The 20,207-nt window shown below is 33.7% G+C and overlaps 1 protein-coding gene across 5 annotated transcripts in view; it reads right to left on the reverse strand.

Moving 5' to 3' along the window:
• Positions 1-20,207, reverse strand: part of LOC126744686 (ATP-binding cassette sub-family G member 4) — a 216,363-nt gene that overhangs the window by 10,128 nt on the left and 186,028 nt on the right. For all 5 annotated transcript variants that reach the window (XM_050452196.1, XM_050452200.1, XM_050452199.1 and 2 more), the window contains 3 exons: positions 13,161-13,400; positions 2,654-2,753; positions 2,421-2,596 (listed from right to left, as the gene is read on the reverse strand). In XM_050452196.1, the coding sequence (XP_050308153.1) occupies positions 2,421-2,596; positions 2,654-2,753; positions 13,161-13,400 (516 nt within the window). The remainder of the gene's footprint in view (positions 1-2,420; positions 2,597-2,653; positions 2,754-13,160; positions 13,401-20,207) is intronic.

Genomic DNA, 20,207 nt, shown 5'->3' on the forward strand with positions numbered 1-20,207 from the left:
GATGATTTGTTTTTTATTTCATTAATTGTAATTTGAAGCTCTGTTGATACAATGGGGGTAAAAAAGAAGCTGTGTAAATTTTCATTTGGGAGATATGAACGAGGATCGTGAGAAGATGTTATGGTAGCCATTAAATTTTTAGCTACATTAACAAAGTAGTGATTAAGGTCCTCAGGTGAAGTAGAAATAATGCTAGATGAAGAAGTCTTATTTCTTAATTCATTTACCATAAAATCTGCTTCTTTTATATAATTTAATTTGTATAATAGTTTCAAGATGATGTATCATTTTACCATTTATCTTTCTAGTTAAGAATTTAGGGATGTATGTCAGCCTGTTCAAAGGGGTCACCCTGTATACACTTTCCATTATAATGGGCGACGTCTTGGAACTTTGAAATTTTAAACAGCCCTTTTAATTACCTTTTTGGCAGTGTATCACAATCACATTTCGAACACAAAATTTTGGTAAGTAAGCTCCGTGAGCGAAAGAGAAATAGGTATATAATATTATAGTGGTGACACTAAATCTTCATTCGAAATACAAGATACCTCATTAAAAAGGTAATTAAAAGGACTATTCAAAACTGCAAATGGTCAATACAGCGCCGACAAGGACAAACAAAGTTTATGATGGCAATCTAAAGACAAGTCGTATTTTGAAATTAAAGAGGTGTCATCGTATAGGCGAGAAAATAATGTATTCATTTAATAAATAATTTTGTTATATATTTTCAAATAACGCCGGAAAAAATTAAAACGATTTTGCTAAATTTCAGTTTTTTCCAAAATTTAGGAAGTATTTGAAATCTATAATATTTTGTTATAAAAGAAAACTATATTGCGCAACTTTCCTCTAATTATACCACTTGGTATCTTCTATCGTTTCCGAGATCCATACTGCTTATCCTTATTTTAAACGTCCTGTATAACCGTGATGCGGTCCTGTATAACCGTGATTTTCTCTTTAAACAAAGTTTTAATTTTTTTAGTTCTTACTAACTTTCTATAGTTTTAAGTGTAGTTGTAACAACTGGTAATTATGGATTTGCCTGTATCGCAACTTAAAATATGGCCTATTTTCTGTATTTTGTCGAGTGCGATTGACATTTTACAGGTAGGTCGCAAAGTGTTCAAATTATAGTAAGAGCTTTTAAGCCTATACATGAAAAGCTTTTATCACTAAGTAAAGATGAAAAATATAATGCGGCAAAAACTTTAAGAACTAATACTAAAATGATATTGGCGAACCAGTTACACAGCAACTAATTGCATTTTGATAATGTTCAAACCTCAGTAAAGGAGCTGCTTGAGTTTATTTTAATTAAAAATTCCTGCTCCAGTTGCAGTTTTATAAAAATGAATATTGTTTGTATTCTTTTTTTACCAACTTTTAGTTCAGCGCGCTTTTTTTCCAGGCTGAAACTAATCAAAAATTATTTAAAAAATATAATGGCTTCAGAAAGACTCTACACTTTCTCTTATATCTATTGAAAATGACAACGTGTGGTTATTAGATTTAGATAAAACTATTAAAGTTTTTGCAACAAAAAAGTTTCACATGGTAAAATTTCAATTTTTAAGGTTAACACTATCATTGTTACTGTCGTCATAGCCATTGACATACTTAGAGAAACTAAGAATAAATGATGTATGTACCAAGAGACGTATGCTAGGTATTTTATGTTAAAAACCTAAACCTAAACCTAATCTACGATGCAGAACACTTTTTAAGATATTCTACAAAATCATTATTATTGAATTTTCTTTTGTCTACCACGACAAACACATCATCAAGATATCTTAACCAAACTTGTGGAAAGTATTAAAAAATGTGAGCAGATATAGGGTGCATTTCTTTCAATCATTATCTTATGTACCATTTATATTATAACTTCCCTTGTTTAAAATATATTAGCACAAGTTTAATGATTTAAGCATATACAGTCACTATATTATACACTGTATTTGCGTATCTATTCTATTTTCAAATAAAAAATTAAAAAACTTGGGTCTTTTATTTATATTATAGACTTTGGGTCTGAGAATGGGTTTTCAAGGATTTTTAAACACGGAGCAATTCTTAGACTCCAAGCTGAACTAACTTTGTTTAAAAAAAAATAATTCAATTAAAAGAAAATAGTTGTAAAAACTTAAATAAAGTTAATTTATATCATTACGACAAACTCATAAGACTCTATTCGCTTCACTACACTACGCTCAGAGGCTCTTTGAAATCTAGAAGTATGAAAAGTATTAAATTTCACATAAATAAGTTCTTATATATCTTTATAATATATCTTACTAGAAAAATACTTATTTGGGAGTTTTGTAGCCTAGTTTTAATACGATCGGTGTATTGTATGGAATAGACATCTTGTTTATCATCGATACTGATCTTTTATACATTTTTGAACTTACATGTTAATATTGTAGGCATCATAGCGGTAAACATCATAAACATAACAGTAAAAAAGAGGCAGCCAGCGTTGCTCATCACTTTCGCTGCATCGTTGCCAATACCATAAAAAATTGCTCCTATTAAAATTCCTACTATGAAATGTGCTACTAATCTAAGCCTTGTTAGCGTCTTATCTCTGAAAAAAATAATATATAGATTATTGAAAATTAATTAATTATGAACAAATATTTACCTAAATATAATACAAACACTTCTCATAAATAGGACTAGAAATTGGTGGAATCCGGAGGTCGGAAAACCATGTTTGTCTTGCGTTAAATTTTCTGATGAGTCTGAAATATAAAATTTTGGTTAATAAGTATCACACCTATACCAGGTGTCACAGAAAAAAGGCAACACTTAATAACTATTTTAGTCTTTAACATAAAATGGAATTTGATATATCAATGAAATTATTATAAGAGCATCTTTCGATATATTCAGTTGATTTCCGTCATTTCCTGTTTAATCGAAAGTAACACTATTACGATAGAAAATAATATTGTAAGAACAATGATACAGCATGTGCTACTTTTTATTTTAGTTTTTAATTAAGTAGTTGCAGTATCTAATAAATGATATTTTTTACAATATTCAGAACTTCCTTTAGCGGTTTTTAGAAATATGTATTTTTAATAGGACCTCCCACACTTTCCAACCAGCAGCATCAGTTTGACGAAAGAGTTATTTCTATTCTTTCTTTTCAAAGCATAAGTCCGGGAACATAGAAAGGGTTGTAGCAAACGTAATTTACAGAACCAGAGAGTGCATTAGACAAGAAGGTGGTCATTTCGAATAATACATGTAAAAAGTTAATATTATTTATAATAGTTTATATTTAATTATTTTAGAATAATTGAAAAACCTAATCTTTTTTCCTCACTTTATGATGCATTTAGTTTAAAATTATTAAGCAAATTATCAGGGGCGCACCCAGGTAGGGGCAAAAAAAAAATAAACGTCAATTTTCCTGGCAAGTGGGAATTAAAAACGTGTTACCTACTCTGCGCACAATGAAGTGTTAGAAACAAAATATCTTTTCAGTCAGATATTTTGATTTAATATTTTTATATCTATCATTAAATGTTCTACAATATTCGATATAGTAAGTATACTATTGGCGACTCAATATAATTTAAATCTCCCGCGAAACCGTTGCATCTTGTACTTTCCGCTCCCGACGAGACAATCAGAGCCATCTAAAGCCGAATATAATTGGGAGACGACAACATCTAGCGCTATCTAGTTACGGACGACAGTACTTTTTCCAGTAAAGAGAATAACAGAAATCTGAAATAGCATCAACTTATTTTTTTTAATAGCAATACCACGAAGAACGTTCTAGCTGGAAAGGAAAGGCAGTGATAGCAAGTATGAGACAAGGACGGAAATAGAGTCGAGAGTCGAGTATTTTCTACATAACAATTGGAGACTGGAAATATTATTCTGTGAAATGGATTGATTTTCCTATTTTCGTCCTATGCCTAAATACCGTAAGAGTAATTTTGTGTATCTATTTTTTAGGGATAACACGCGAAAAAAGAAAAAAAGGTGGGAAAATAGCAGTGGAAGCGGAAGCGATAAAAATGACAACCAGGATAAAACTACTTATGTAATGCCAAAATCATTGCATGCTAACATTGGACAAGCATTACATTCTCCAGCAGAACCTATAAATATATCCGTTGTCGACTATTCTTCTCCATCGACGTCCCAACAAACTTATGACGTCAACGTCGATCCTAAAATTATAGTGGAGGAAGGCTATCATGAAAATGATCTGGGTCGTTATGTTGGGTTGGCTATACAGCTATCGACGGAAAAAAAGAGGTAGTTGGTACAAAATCCTTGTATCCCGCCCAGAAAGCTTTTGGTGAAGGTTGGATCAATATGCACCATGGCTAGTACATTCCAAGCGACGGCAATCGATGAAAACAAACAAATATTGTCATTAATTATTTTTTGTATAGTATTTTGCGATACACGTGATATGCCTCTTGGGGAAAAACAAACAGATGAGGGTATTTTATTAGATTTATTGAAGTTGAGAATCAATTCAGGGGACGACAAATTAAAGAGTCACCTAAAAAAGTGCCATCGCAATGTCAAAAATACAAAACGAATTGATAAATTTATGTAGCGAAATTATTAAGGAGAATATAATAAGTGAGGTTCAGAAGACCATGGCTTACGCAGTCTTAGCTGATGAAACAGCAGACGTAGCTGGGAAAGAACAGCTGTCAATAGGCGTACCATTCTACGACGAAAGCAAAAAGAAAATCAGAGAAGAATTTGTAGGGTTCGTTGAACTGAAAGCACAAAATGCTTCAGCAATTGCCGAAGCAATTGACAATTTCTTGATTAGTTCTAACCTCCCAACCGAAGATTGCGTAGGGTTTGGATTCGATGGCTGTTCTATAATAGTAGGAAAAGAGGGTGGCGTACAAGCCATTTTGAGAAAAAATATTCTCGTGATTTATATTTTCATTGTTCAAGTCACAAACTCAACCTTGTTGTGAATGATGCGAATGCAGAAATTAGAAATACTGTCACCACTGTAAAGGATGTTATAGCGTTTTTCAGAGAATCGACTACACGTCGAAATTACGCTCCAAGCCTATCACGATTGTGTGATAGAAAAATATAAAACAATCAGAAAGTTTTCTCAACATTTCCCAGAGCTTGTGAAATCTCTAGAAACGTTATCCATAAAGGGAAATTATGCCACCAGAAAATCTGCATATCAGCCGTTATAAAACCAGTGTTTATTATTGCTCTACAAACAATAGCCAAATATTCAGCAGTTTTAGAACCAGTAGTTAGCGCACTGCAAGCTAAATCGATCCACATGATCGAAGTGGGGGAACACATCAAAAATATCAAGGACATTCTCAGAAATGACCGCGAGTTTCCTGATAGAATAAGTAATGAAATAATGATTATAAAAATTTCGGTTCCACGTCTTGCTCACAAGCAAACACGTAGAAGTAATCCGCCATCAGACAATGATAACGAATATTGGCGGAGTTCCCTGATAATACTATACATGAAGACCACAGGGGAAAAACGTGTTAAGTCAAGAAATTTGTGAAATCGAACTAATTAGAAAAAATAATAGGTTAAAAGGTATATTATCTATATACACGGCCATACAGGGGAATAACGTGACCAGTCACCAGTTTTAACAAGGATAAATATTAGTGTACTAGGAAAGAACGTGTTAAGTCTACGCAGTACAATGAAAAAACGTGTTAAGTCACTTTTGTCGTTATCTTGCGCGTATATAAATTAGTCGTTTGGCGGTCGTTGTTTATATCTTCGCAAGTAAGGTTAACGATATCCGCGTAGAAAGGTTTTGTTTGTTATTGCTGTTAGTGAACAACAATACAATCGATAATAATAATTTGAGTGATTGTGAAGATCATGAGACAAAGCCAGTAAGCACAAAAAAGAGAAAATGTACGGGTCGGGTAAGAGATGCTACCAAGTTAATGGGGCTTCAGTTACATGTAACTGGTGATGCCTGTCAATGCCGACGATACAGATGTTTTGAAAAGATAACTGCAGATGAAAGAATGGACATTGTACGAAAGTTTAATCTAATAAAAAGTTGGAATGATCAAACAGCCTATTTAACAGGTCTAATTTCTCTTTGTCCAGTGGCTCAGCGCCGACCTCGATTACCGGAAGACGAGAGTGTCCTGAGAACTTCAACGTTTTATTACAAGGTGCGTATAGTTTGTGAGAATGTAGCAGTTAAAGAGCGAGTTTGCAAGAATGCGTTTGTTTCTCTACATGGTTTAACAAGACGTAGAACAGAAACCATACAAAAGAGTCTTTAGATGAGTGGAACTGCACCTATTGATAAACGCGGCAGACATTTGAATAGAAAACACAAACTAAGCGTTGAAACTTAAAACAAAATTTTAGAACACATTAAAAGTTTCAAAGCTAGATCAAGCCACTACAGTCTTAATAAAACTAAAAAAAATTATTTATCCGCCGAGTTAAATGTGAAAAAAATGTTTGATATGTTTAAAGAAAAATTTCCTCAAGTTAATGCTAGTTATGAAACTCCATATTTGGAGCAAGTTTAATATGTCCTTTGGATATCCCCGTAGTGATACTTGTAGCTTCTGCGACCAATTAAAAGTACAGATTGATGCATGCCAAGAGGAAAAGTGCATTAAGGATTTGATGTTTTAACAAAAACTACATCTAGCGAAAGCCGAGGTATTCTACGCACGTAAAAAGCAGGTTGAGGAGTCGAACAAAGGCAGACACAGAAGCAATATACATGGATTTCGGAAGAAATTTGCCCATGCTGAATTTATCCACGAATGATGTGTACTACAGCCGGCAGTTATCATTATGTTCATTTATTGTATACAAACTCTCAAATTCTGACGTATTCTTCTATGCTTATCCTGAGACAGTAGGAAAAAAGGGCGCGAACTAGGTCTGCTTATTTTTATTTGATTATATTACCTTGAAGTTACCTGCTGAAGTTAGAAATTTACAGATATTCTGTGATTCGTGCTCCGGACAGAATAAGAACTTCCCAGTGTTCAAATTTTTACATTACTTTATCCATCATCGTTCCAAGCTTAAGTCCATTGAAGTCACATTCTCCATTCGAGGTCACTCCTACATGGAATGTGATAAGGATATGGGGATCTTAAGCGGAAAGTTTCGGACGGAAGTACCAGATAACTGGTGTAAACACATAGAAACCGCTCGTTTAAAGCCCGCACCATTTCTTGTTGAAAAAGTTGATCGTTATATGATTAGAAATTGGACAGATTTTCTATTTGCAATGTATGTGAAAAAATGTCCTTTCGCCACACGTCCAATCCGGCAATTAAAAATTACCAAGGAACATCCTCGCTTAGTTTTTTGGTCTTTGGAACTAATGTCATTAGTTCATTTATTTCATCATTGAATATTCGATTCTCCCAAGAAAATACTCCGGCGTTTGCTTTAAGTAAGCTACATCCGTTGTATATGACCAAGACCAAAACCAGCATTACAGACTTACACAAGAACGTAGAATTATTCCAAGAATTTTATAACCTGGATAACACCGAACAACTGAACCTTTGGCATAATTTATGGATTTAATTTTAACAAAGGATTTAACAAAGGTTTACTTAAATATTAAGGGGGCATTTTGGGTGCTCATTTCATAAATCCTTTATTTGAACCTTTAAATTTGAACGGCTCTACATACCTTTCAATATTTTGACTGAGATTACTGAAATATTATAGTCTGTAATTGTTTAATTATTTAACTATTAATTGCTTGTAACATGTTAATATTACAGTAAAATACTTTATAATTTTACAACTTAAACGTTTTCCCCGTTACTCACAAAACAGTGACCTTATAAATAGCTAGTATCATTCCTTATCTTTAAGTGTGCATTGACATAGCACTTGCTAAGTTAACAACGTTAATTGTAGGATTTTATTTGTATTTAATCACGTTTTATTTACAGAAACTTACTTTGTAGTCTTATGACAGTACTTGTTTTGTATTTTTAGTATTATTCATTAATTTTGGTAAAAAAATTAAATTCAGTATTTCTCTTTTAAATTTAGCAAAATTCACTCAAAATATCGGTCTGAATATCTCTATTAATCTAATTTCATGCCAATGGTACTAATTGCCTGTGACCTTATTATACAGGGTGTTTTAAAATTCACTACATATATTTTAAGAGCGTATTTCTGAGGTCAAAATAAGACATTTTTGTTATACGGAAATGAGATCATTTCCGTATAACAGTGCGTGACTATTTGAACTTTGTGTTTCCTGAGAGATGGATTGGTAGAGCAGGCCCAATACCATGGCCTCCACGTTCCCCGGACTGCAATCCTCTGGATATTTTTTTCTGGGGATATGTAAAAAGCGTCGTCTATAATCCTGGTCAAGTGCCTTCGCTCGAGGTCCTAAGGCAAAAAATTATTGATGCCTTTGAAACAATAAGAAATACTCCCGGAATTTTAGAGCAAGTAAGACAATCTATGAGAAGACGAATGGAGGCTTGTATTGCAGCGGGGGGTGCGTATTTCGAGCACTTTTTATTTAAAAAAATATTTGTTTCTCAGAAGTTTATTGTTTATTTAAAAAAATAATTAATTATTATGTTAATAAATGTTAAATAATTTTTTAACCGATTTTTGTATTTTTATAAACCGTCATTCTTTAATTTAAATAATTGTTCATCCATTTATTGAAAAAAACCTCAATAACAAAGTTTCAACAATAGCAAAAGCAGTCTACCTATTTATTGTTAAATGTCGTGCCCCTTAAAAAATGTCCTAAAACAAATAGTCACAGCCTACTACTTAATATTATCTGTTTAAATTTTAATTATTACGTTATTGGTAGCCTTTTATTAATCGGTGATTTTCTTAAAAACTATTCGTATTATCAAAAAAATGCAAGAGACATAAAATTTAGATTTTTGTATGGCCCATATTCTGGTGTAGCTTAATTTGTAAAAAAATGTATGCGTACATAAAATTTTGGTCATCAAAAGTGTGCACCCTCAGTTTACCCCTTACAATTAGTTTTACGGCTTTTCTAAGATAAAAAGTAAATAGACCGCCTAAAATAACGGGGGTATTCCAAATTTTGTTAAATTTTATGCAAAACTGTAGACACAGTTTTAAAAAATCGATTTTTTTACACTTCTTGCGATGGCTGTAGCTTGAAGGGGGTGCATTTTAGGATCCATGTTTATAGGAAGAAAAAGTATTATTTTGACCTCAGGAATAAGCCCTTAAAATATATGTAGTGAGTTTTGAAACACCCTGTATTGCCTTTATCGGGTGGCAAGGCGGGTTGGCAAATGGAATTACTATATTTTAAAATAACCTTGTTCAAATGGTCGTTTTTTGGTTTCCGATGAATCTGTATTTAGGTTCCTTTCTTAAGGAAACACGTTTTACTACTCTTTCTGATCTGAACGACGGACCGACCCAATTGGCATAAGCCTTACATATTTTTTACTCTTCCAACTATTTGAGCATCTTATATTAATACTTTATAAAAGCGATCATTCATATGTAAGGTGAGTGCTATTATATTGATTCTTATTTTTCGAAATTTATTTATATGGTGTCTTTTTCATTTGTTAAAAGTAAAACATTTTCTTCCTGGCGAATGTGGCTTTTTATTTTCTGGTTTAGCTCAGCTGCAATCAAACCAATGATATTAAGGAAATTCTAAGCTTTTATATTATCGCTCTTATTATAGAAGCCATCTCTGAATTTATGTAAATTTAGAATAATCTAAATATCTAGATAAAGTGCAGGAGGGCATAATAATTGATTTAGCTTTTAATATTGAACAACAATATCAAATAAATTGGAAATTTTTTAATTTTTTTTTTATTTTCTCACTATTCGCAGACTCGGGTTTATATTGGCAGGATCATTACTCAGACTTTTTTGCCAAATAGGTGGCACACAATTATTTAATTATGCCTATGAAGAATTCTAGTATACTGTACTATTTTATTTTACTTTGACCAAAAGACCAAAGCCTATATGGCGCAACAATTCGCCTATTTAAAACTAGCAACTTATAGTCTAACAACAACAAATAAATTAATTTAACCTACACATCAACATGCGATGATCAAAATCAAAGCTAACGATCTTTATGTCTTTAAGGGGAGATTTCCAATTGTATTTCATAGTATTAGGGCATTCTTTAACGTTTAGTATGTTACCAAGAATGTATAATTGACAGAGAAAAAACTTGAGTATTAGGAAGTATTGACCTGTAATTGGTCACCAAGAGTATCGAGACAAAAAGAAGAAAAAGTGCCGTCTTGGGATACTAGGCCATAGAGAGAACTCGTAATCGATTTCTCAATTAAACTTAATTTTTTTACTTTATTTTAAACTCGATTAGTAGATTTTACCGAAAGCTAATTATATCTATCTATTCGAACTCTGTCAATAAAGCAATTTATAAAGATGTGTTCTCAAAACTAGTTGAGCCAAAAGGGAGGCTAAATTTACTAAACGAGCAACATGATTGAATAGCCTTAAAGTTCTTCATCGGGTTGTTTTTTACTTATCACTTGGTCGTGGTAATCTTTTTGTATATGACTCTCGTTCTAACTCATCTCATAGGTATCTGTAGTTAGTTAAGCTATATTGTAGTTAAGCTGAACCTCAGATGCCACCATTTTTATAATTTTTGTAGCTTCTCCTCTCAATTATAGCTTAAAATTGGTTTCTTTTTATTTATTATCCCAGCGATTTTCCTTTGCACCAGCTTCGAAGTGACCTGAGTAGGTGCTCCATTCTTCTTTACCATCGAACTTTGGTGGCACTACTTTCACTATTATTGGCACTTAAAGTGCAGAGAATATGAATTACGTTTATTACTTTAATTCTGATATCCGTTAGAACGGAACTTAAGTACATACTATTTTGAATACAGTTACGCGAAAAAAAAATTGTCAGGAATATACTCCTTTTAACATCAACGTTAATTTCTGCCGATAAAGACAATATTTTAAAGAGAACACAGTCAAGGCAACCAAGTACATAAATTCTATAAACTACTAGGATTTACTGTAAAATAACCTAAATTGGAGCTGAAATAGGGACTTCAGACAAGATTAACTACTAGAATTAGACCCTATAGGAGAAACTATTAAACTAAACATAAGTAGAACGGCAAACCAACTCAAATAACCAATCTAAATAACAAAATAGGATCAAAACAGTTTAAAAACTATAAGAATAATTAACAATTTTATATTTTCATAAGAATATTATAGAAAATAGGGAACCCATATCACTTTCCTCCACGGACGGAGGACTAGAGGACTCACTGCCCTCTAGTTCTCCAAAGCTTGTTTTAAATAGCTCCCCCTTGTGCTTCTCAATTACCTCTTTATTTTTTGTGTCAGTAATTTATATGAGTGAGATAATCTGACTATACAGGTGTTTCAGAACTATAGGATCAAACTTCTGGGGGTTCTTCACTGCAACAGAAGAATCTATTTAAGTATAGGAATACACTATGCCACTACGGCCCTAAGACGCGTTAAAATTTATAAAAAACATTAATTACCTAAATAGGATCTGCTGCATTTATTTTTACCTTTTGTACATAATACCACAATAACAATTATTTAAAATCAACGCTTATCAAAGTCAATTCTCAATGTCATATTTAAAAATTTTATAGCTTACAATTTTTAAACATTTATTGCTAATGGAAAACTTTACCAATCAAGAATTGGCGGATATGCATTTGGCATACGGAGCAATAAACTGCAATGCACGTACATCGCGGTTGTATCATGAATGTTATCCCGAACGACAGCATCCTGAATACGAAAAGTTTATTGCTGTTCATCGGCGGCTCGCTGAGACAGGCATGTTTAAGACCAAGATGCATGATACTGGTGTTGCTCCAACCGTAAAAACGGTCGAATTTGAAGAAGAGGTGCTTCAGCGAGTTACCGATGAACCATCAAATAGCACACGTGACGTCGCTAAGAATATGAATACGAGTAACGCTTCTGTCTGGCGGGTACTACACGAGTAACAACTCCATCCTTACCACTTCCAGAAAGTTCAAGGTATGACCGCTGCCGATTATCATCCTAGAGTTCAATTTTGTCGATGGCTTCTGGATCACATCATTGCACAACCAAATTTTTTACGATATGTTTTGTGGACCGATGAAGCTTCTTTCACAAAAGACGGTATTTTTAATAGTAGGAATAGCCATATTTGGGACGAAGAAAATCCTTATGCAATTTTGCCAAGAAAACATCAGAATCGTTGGTCTGTCAACGTATGGGCAGGCATTGTTGATGATTATTTAATTGGGCCATACCTTCTACCGAAACGGTTAACAGGACCTATTTATCTGCGTTTCTTGGAGGAAGTTCTCCTAGAAATCCTTGAAAATGTTCCACTAAACGTTAGACAGCAAATGTGGTTTCAGCATGATGGAGCACCGGCTCACTTTGCTGTACAAGTACGCGAGTATTTGGCTCAGCGGTTTGGGCACCGTTGGATTGCCAGAGGTGGAGCAGTTTCTTGGCCTCCTAGGTCACCCGATTTAACGTCGCTCGATTTTTTCTTGTGGGGACATGTAAAGTCTTTAGTCTACGAAACTCCAGTAGAATCAGAGCTAGACTTAATTGGACGAATAACAGCAGTATTTGAAATCATTCAAAACGAGGATCACATTTTTAGTGTAATCCGCAGAAATCATGTGCGGCGTTTAAATCGGTGTATTGAGGTTGGAGGAAGACATTTTGAAGAATTGTTGTGATGGTGTCATATACAAAAGGTAAAAATAAATGCATCAGATCCTATTTAGGTAATTAATATTTTTTCTAAATTCAAACGCGTCTTAGGGCTGTAGTGGCGTAGTGACACATTTTCGGACATAGGTTCCTATACTCAAATGGATTCTACTGTTGCACTGAACAACCCCTAGAAGTTTGATTTCATAGTTCTGAAACACCCTGTATATACTTGATTCGTGTACCTAGAAGCAATATGCTCTTAAAAGTAATCATTCAATTTTAAAGTGATCCTATAAGTAAGTAATTACACTATGAAAAATAGCATTGTTTAATTTGTAAAGGTTTAAGTTTGGACCAATATTTATGATATAAAATTAAGATTGCATAATAATCATTACTCACCTAATAAAGAAGTTGTGCAAGTAGGCGGTGCAAGTCCAGTACCCTTTGCAGATCCATTAGGCAAGCTGAGGCAATCTCCATTCGATTTAATTTGCGTTGTCTCTTTGGCGATATCATTGGAAATTACTTTTTGCGTAGCTTCTAGAGCTTTTGACAAAACCGTATTACAACGACCAGCGTTAACTGCAACCACAAGTTTTTGTACGTAGTCGCCGTGCTCTCCGCAGGCTACCTCCATTACTATAAATAACATAACAAAATTGGTTCAAATAACACATTAAATGCAGCGCAGCGCAACGAAATATATGTGCATTAATCTATTTTATATTAATATAAAGTTTAATCGCTTAAACTTTCCTATTTATTTGTGAATTTTTAAATATAATGAAACTAGCTGTAAAATCTAATTAGTTACTTTCGAGCCCAAAGTCCAAATTATTAAAATAAGGCAGCAAGATAAGAGATCCATAAACTGAATGCGCAACGGAAGTGGCTATTAAATTTTTCAGAAACTCGGGTGCACGTCGGATTTTTAACAACGAAAACTTGAAATGTTCAGATTTTTATTCGGATTAAATAACAAAGGGTTTTTTTCTTGTCTTTCCAATTTGACTTTGAAAACCTCATTTCCAGATGTTATAGCTGTTTAAAAAAATTGTTTTACGGATAATTATGTGCATACTTATTACTTAACTAGGTTAGACAAATAACAGACAGGAATACATTTACCTTATGCGATCAAAGACTCCTTTCAAGTTTATATTTTTCGATTCAAAGAAAGACTTGTTTGAAAAAAGTTGATACATCAATGGATACCAGACTTTAACATAGAATAGACAAAATTGATAGAATACATGACAATTAATATTTAGTGGATGTTGCAATAACATATTTCAGGACAACAACAACTGCTAACAGACCACTCCGTGATTGTATCTAAAATGAACATCTACTGGGGTGTTAAAAATATAAGGATTATTAATTATATTAAATTTACAAATCTTATTAATTTTGCTTTTTGCTAATTCGTTTAGCTTTTTTTCAACACAAAAGGAATTGAAATAAAATTGTTCATGCACTTGATAGTAAATTTAATATAAATAACATTTTAAGATTAATTGATATGTGTCAAATTTCTTTACTGACTTTCGTTCTTGCTAATTGTCAGTCTATTAGTGAAAAGTTTTGAAAATAGAAGCGAACAAATAAATTTAAAATATGACTATTTTAAATTAAAAAAATCATTTTTATTAATCGACTTGGGTTTAGAATAGCACATTTATTGACATTTTTTGACACAGTGACATATTAACATTGATAACTAAGATTTTATTGACTTTAAACTTAACGTTTAAACTTAATCGTTCAAATCGATAGATTGCATTATTTAATTTAAAAAAGATAACGTCGTGGAGGCAAAGGAAATAATTGGCTATTTGGACAACCGATTTTTTTGCATAAATTTTCTAAGAAAATTTATGCAATTGTGTATCCGTGTTTAGCTTAAAGCCATTCTTATACCTAATGACTCATTGAACAAAAAACTAGAAATATGGTTAAGTTTAACTAAATAACTTATAATATAGGTTTTAAAATTGGATAGATAAATAAAGATACATAGCAAGTTTCAAAGTGCAAACTTTAACGCGTGAAATATCAACAGACATAGAAATTTTAAGACATTACATACTTTAGAAAAAATAAATATTAAAACGGTCTAAAGATTGATTAACGTAATAAACACAATATCTATGATCCTATTGATTTGAGCAGTATCAATAAATTTTCTTTAAAGCTGTTAAATGATTAGTATTTTTTTAATTACTAGGCAGAACATTATAGCACTTAGTTGCATTATGACTGAATGAACTTTCAAAAAGGAAACTATCGTCTTTTGGAAAAACAAAACTGACGTTATTAACATCAGACTTCTTAATAAGTTTCTTATATATGTTTTCAGGTTCATGATTATTTATTATTAATAATCTTATAAATGAGAGTACTTATGACAATTTTATTTTTTTTTAGAGTTTTAGCCACCCTGTGAAAACGTAACTAACAGTTTTCAAAAAGAAAATTAGGTCAGTAAAAAACAATACCATACGCAACCTACATCGGATCAGATTAGGGAATCAAGTCTTAATTTAATCTGAGTGGAAATCGAAATTCCGTGTATGTAAGTCTTTAATTTACAAAAGCTTTTCTAAAAAATCATTAAAATATCCCACATAGCAGGATATATTCACTGTATATAAAGTTCAAAAAGTGCAAAAAATATCGTATATATTACATGAAATTTATATATATATATATAAGTTCAAGTATAAATTTTATATGTACTTTGTGCACATCACTACTGCTAATATATATATACCTTTGAAATATATAGAGCATATATATATGTATCCTGATACCATTATTAAAAATGTATTTGTATAATAATCTATAAAGATACACGTAACAGATAGAATATAATAGATGTTTATGGGACATCCATAGAACAGATAGAATTGGATATACTTTAAATACCTAGTATATTCACGATTGTAAGAAATATGCCGAATAAGGATCACGTCTCGGATCACGTGCATATAGTGGTACTGGTATATCTGGCCTGGTACCGTCGTCATCGTGGACCAGGTCAACGGTATATTATGAAAGGGAATATCGATCTCAGCATAATTTGGAAAAAGGAAATACACGCGGGTATTGAAGGAAAAGACAGATTGGCTTTGACTATGGAAAGTTTAAGTCGATCCCGGTGACTTTTATATTTTGTTTGCTTTTGTTGATTTTATTTTTAAATCTTAAATTGTAATTAAAATAGTTATTTTTTTTTAAAAGTTGGGTTTTATTTTTTTATATTACTGACATCAGAAGTGGGATTATACGCTTGCGCGCCGTGTTAGTTTATTTAAAAACTAAAAAAAAAAAAAAACTTTGTGTGTGAAAATGCCGCGTTACGAGGAAGACTATGAGCGCTGCGAATATCGAGAACGCGAATCTCGGCGTGACGAAAGAGCCCTGGTATGTCATCGTCGTCAAGGCTCAAGCCGCTCTTCTAGTAGAGATGGCGTTGGGTCGAGGGTGGAAGACGATAGGGTGGCTCGCGAAAGGCGTTCTCGAAGAGACGGTCAGCCTCAGCAGCATGATAGACATCACCGCTCTAGGAGCAGCCCTAGAAGGTACTTCTCATCTGGAACATCTTCGAGTACTTTGGCTGAAAGCATCTCGAAAATGGGTGAGACCGTAGGGGCTGGAATTGACAGGTTATTGGTAAGCCAAAGAGGTGGAATAAGTAACATTTCCATTAATAACAACATTATTGCTGAATTTCTCAACATCATTTAAATGTCATCGCTTTACCTAGGGAAAACCGCCAAGTTGAACGGTACAACCGTGTAATAACCGATTCTTTAGCGTCAATGGGGGGTAATAAAAATAATAACGACTGGGATGACAACATTACCGATTTACAGCTGGGTTTAAATAGCACCCTTAATAAAGCAATTGGCGTATCACCGAGCGAGGCTCTAATGGGTTTTCGAGTTTCAGGTACCAAGATTTTATCAGTTGAAGAGGAACCACTGGATGTGACAGCTATCCGAGCGGAAATGTTAAGACTCGCCGAGAATCATCAGACTGAGCAAAAACGCCGATTTGACTCCAAGAGGATTCCTGGACATCAGTATGTGGAGGGTGATTTAGTGCTGTTGCGACTTACAGCGTCTCCAAATACTGGGACCAGCAGGAAACTCTTGCCCAAGTGGCGAGGACCTTACAGGATCAGCAAAGTCCTGGAGCACGATCGGTATGAAGTGACCGACATACCTGGAGCTCTACGATCACGCATTCCGTATAAGGGCGTGGCAGGGTTGGAAAATATGAAACCCTGGATAAGATTCGGTATTGAATCTTAGAGTAGGTATTGGCGCGGTTGCAGAGCTCTGTGGGGGGCCATCTGCAGGTGTAATTATTGTAATTCCTGGTACTTTTGGCTCCCCGGTTCAGGTGGGCCAAAGGCAGGTGGTTAAAATTCCTGGTTACTTTTGGTCTTCCCTGGTGCGCCTTTAACATACTAGCGCTAGTATTCTTTTGTTATTATTATATTTAAGTACCTAACGTTTTAATATTTGGTAATGGCCTTTGTTTTACCCCATTTATTTTTTTTTAAATACTCAACCCTGTGTATGCATACATCGTGTTACCCAAATTTAATGTTTTCTTAGGTATTAGGTTTCACGGGATGTTCGACCCCATGACTGCTAAGCTGTTGATTTTCTCAGTTTGTTTTTATAAAATTTTGTTTTCTTTAATGCCTGTTTTATTTTAATGCTTATACGTATTTCTTTTTCTTAGCAAAGTCGACTTGGATCAAAATGAATTTTAGGCGTGAGGACACGCCATAGTCAGGAAAGGCCGTGTAAGAAATATGCCGAATAAGGATCACGTCTCGGATCACGTGCATATAGCCTGGCTTGGTACCGTCGTCATCGTGGTCCAGCTCAACGGTATATTATGAAAGGGAATATCGATCTCAGCATAATTTGGGAAAAGGAAATACACGCGGGCATTGAAGGGAAAGACAGATTGGCTTTGACTATGGAAAGTTTAAGTGGATCCCGGTAACTTTTATATTTTGTTTGCTTTTGTTCATTTTATTTTAAAATCTTAAATTGTAATTAAAATAGTTATTTTTTTTAAAAGTTGGATTTTATTTTTCTATATTTCTGACACGATATACAATGTATATACTAATAGTATATTGCAGGTTTATTGCTAAGTGGGATATTTTTTAAAACTTAAGTCCCTATAAAAATAACACACAGATTCTTGTAGCAGTCTGTGACCATAATTCTGCTACTACCAATGTTAAGATCACGAGAGCTCAGCAGCAAATTTGTCAAAAATCAAAAATCGTGCTTTTTTGGGATTTATTACTAAGAAGTGACATAAAGAGATTCTAGATATGATATCAGCATCTTGATTAGTATAGGTTTTAGCTAAATCAGCAGTTTGATATGAAAAACTGTAATAAAGCTGTAAATCTTAACTCATGATTAACAGTATCAAATGCTTCACAGTAATCAAGAAAATGCAAGCATGTTTGGTTATCCTGGTCACAAGGGGTCATAATATCATCATTCAGTTTAGCTAGCGCTGTTGTGTAGTGATATAAAGCCTGATTGAATAATTCGTATTATAGTTACAGCTATATACAGCTGTATACAGGTCTCTATACTATACGTTATTATTTGCTTAACTATAATTTTGCCAAGTAATTTGTAAAGGCATGGAAGAATATAGGCCTAAAAAAAGACAAATTAGAAGAATTATTTATTTTAGCGATTGGCAAAACGCAATTTCCGATAGTCTTGCAAATTTTTCTTGAGACAAAGATTGCTTTATAACAAAATTAAGTTGGGGTAAAAAATAAGGAATAAACTTTCGGATAAAACCAACCATCTCAACAGTATTAGATTTAAGCTTACGATGATTATTTACACTACTAACATTCGCCATGATTAAAACAAATTATAAAAAGAAGTATCTAAACCAGCATGTTTCGAAATACCTGGAGTCCACTAACATTGTTAGCAACCGTCAGTATGGTTTTCGAAGACACAAATCTACTGGGGATCAATTGGTCATGTCACGCATATTTGGACCGAAGCTATCGAGAAATGTGGTGAATCTCGTACAATTGCTCTGAATATTTTAAAGGCATTCAATAGGATCTAGTATGGACACCTCTTAAATAAAATGTACTTTTATGATTTGCCACCAACTCTGGTTGCTTGGCTTGGGAGCTTTCTCAAGAACCGATCCATCCATGTTGTCGTTGATGAACACATTTTGCAGAAGTTTCAAATTAACGTTGGTGTCCCTCAGGGATGTATTTTGTCTCCCACCTTCTTCCTATTATATATCAACGATCTTCTCGACAAGACTTTTAATCCAATTTATAGCTCTGCTGATGACAGTACATTAGTGTCTTCCTTTAGGTCGCTAAACCAGATGACTGCAGCCGATACCCAGTGCGATAGGCATCGCCAGGTAACAACTAATAATGTCGACCTTAACATCATTTTAGAGTGAGGTGAGTGCAATCTGATTGAATTTCATGCAGCTAGACTCAGGCTCTATTTACAAAGAAGGCTGCCTGTGATACTTCCCACCTTACTATGTTCGGGCTTACTTTGCCGCTGTCTTTGTTACTTCGCTAGTGAGGTATGGAGGTTAGAAGCAATATGTATTGGTATAATCACGTAGGGGAATAGCTAAAGCGGCACTCAAAAACTTAGGGTTTTTTTTCAAACGAAAAGGCTGTATATACCCCAGCAGCTTTTAATGTTTGACAAGGTTCAGATTCATTCATGTCTTGTGTTGCTCTGAAATATGCACCCAAATACACTTTGAAGGTGCTTGATCTAGAAGAGGGCTTTACGTCTTATAGAAGATCCAGAGCTAACTAGAGGCTTGGACAGTTTGGCTTGTAAAAAGAAAGTGACAAATCTGACTCTATTTTATTGAAACCATGACGATAAATGCTCATCCGAACTAGCCTATGAGCAAGGCTCATAGGCTAGAGAGAAGACTAAGAGATAAGACCAAGAGCTATACATGCAAGATTTACTCGATAGGTAGATGCAACTAATAAATATCGAGTGCATCTGCAGGCGCCTAGAACGTCTCTATATTGGGACTTATTTTTATGGAAAAGTGCAAGTCTGGTCAACCCTCAAAGCACGTCTTGTATTAAGAAAAATATTCACTTATCTTTGTAGCACGGGCACTCGTAATACGCGTGTACCATAGGGTTTGCTTTTTTGTGCTATTCCGTAAAAAAAATGTACTTTCGTAGATTAGGACTAAATAATATGCAAAACAAAGGAACCACTAAACCCAGCAACGGGGCAAAAATTATGGCCTAGTGATAAAAATGTTACGCAAATGATGGTAACTTTTCAATAGTACTAACCCAATTGACTTAATATACAATTTTTGAATAATTTAGTAAGGCCATAAAAATTTCAGTAATCTACT

The sequence above is a fragment of the Anthonomus grandis genome, chromosome 14 (genome assembly GCF_022605725.1).
Source record: "Anthonomus grandis grandis chromosome 14, icAntGran1.3, whole genome shotgun sequence".
Lineage (NCBI taxonomy): Eukaryota > Metazoa > Arthropoda > Insecta > Coleoptera > Curculionidae > Anthonomus > Anthonomus grandis.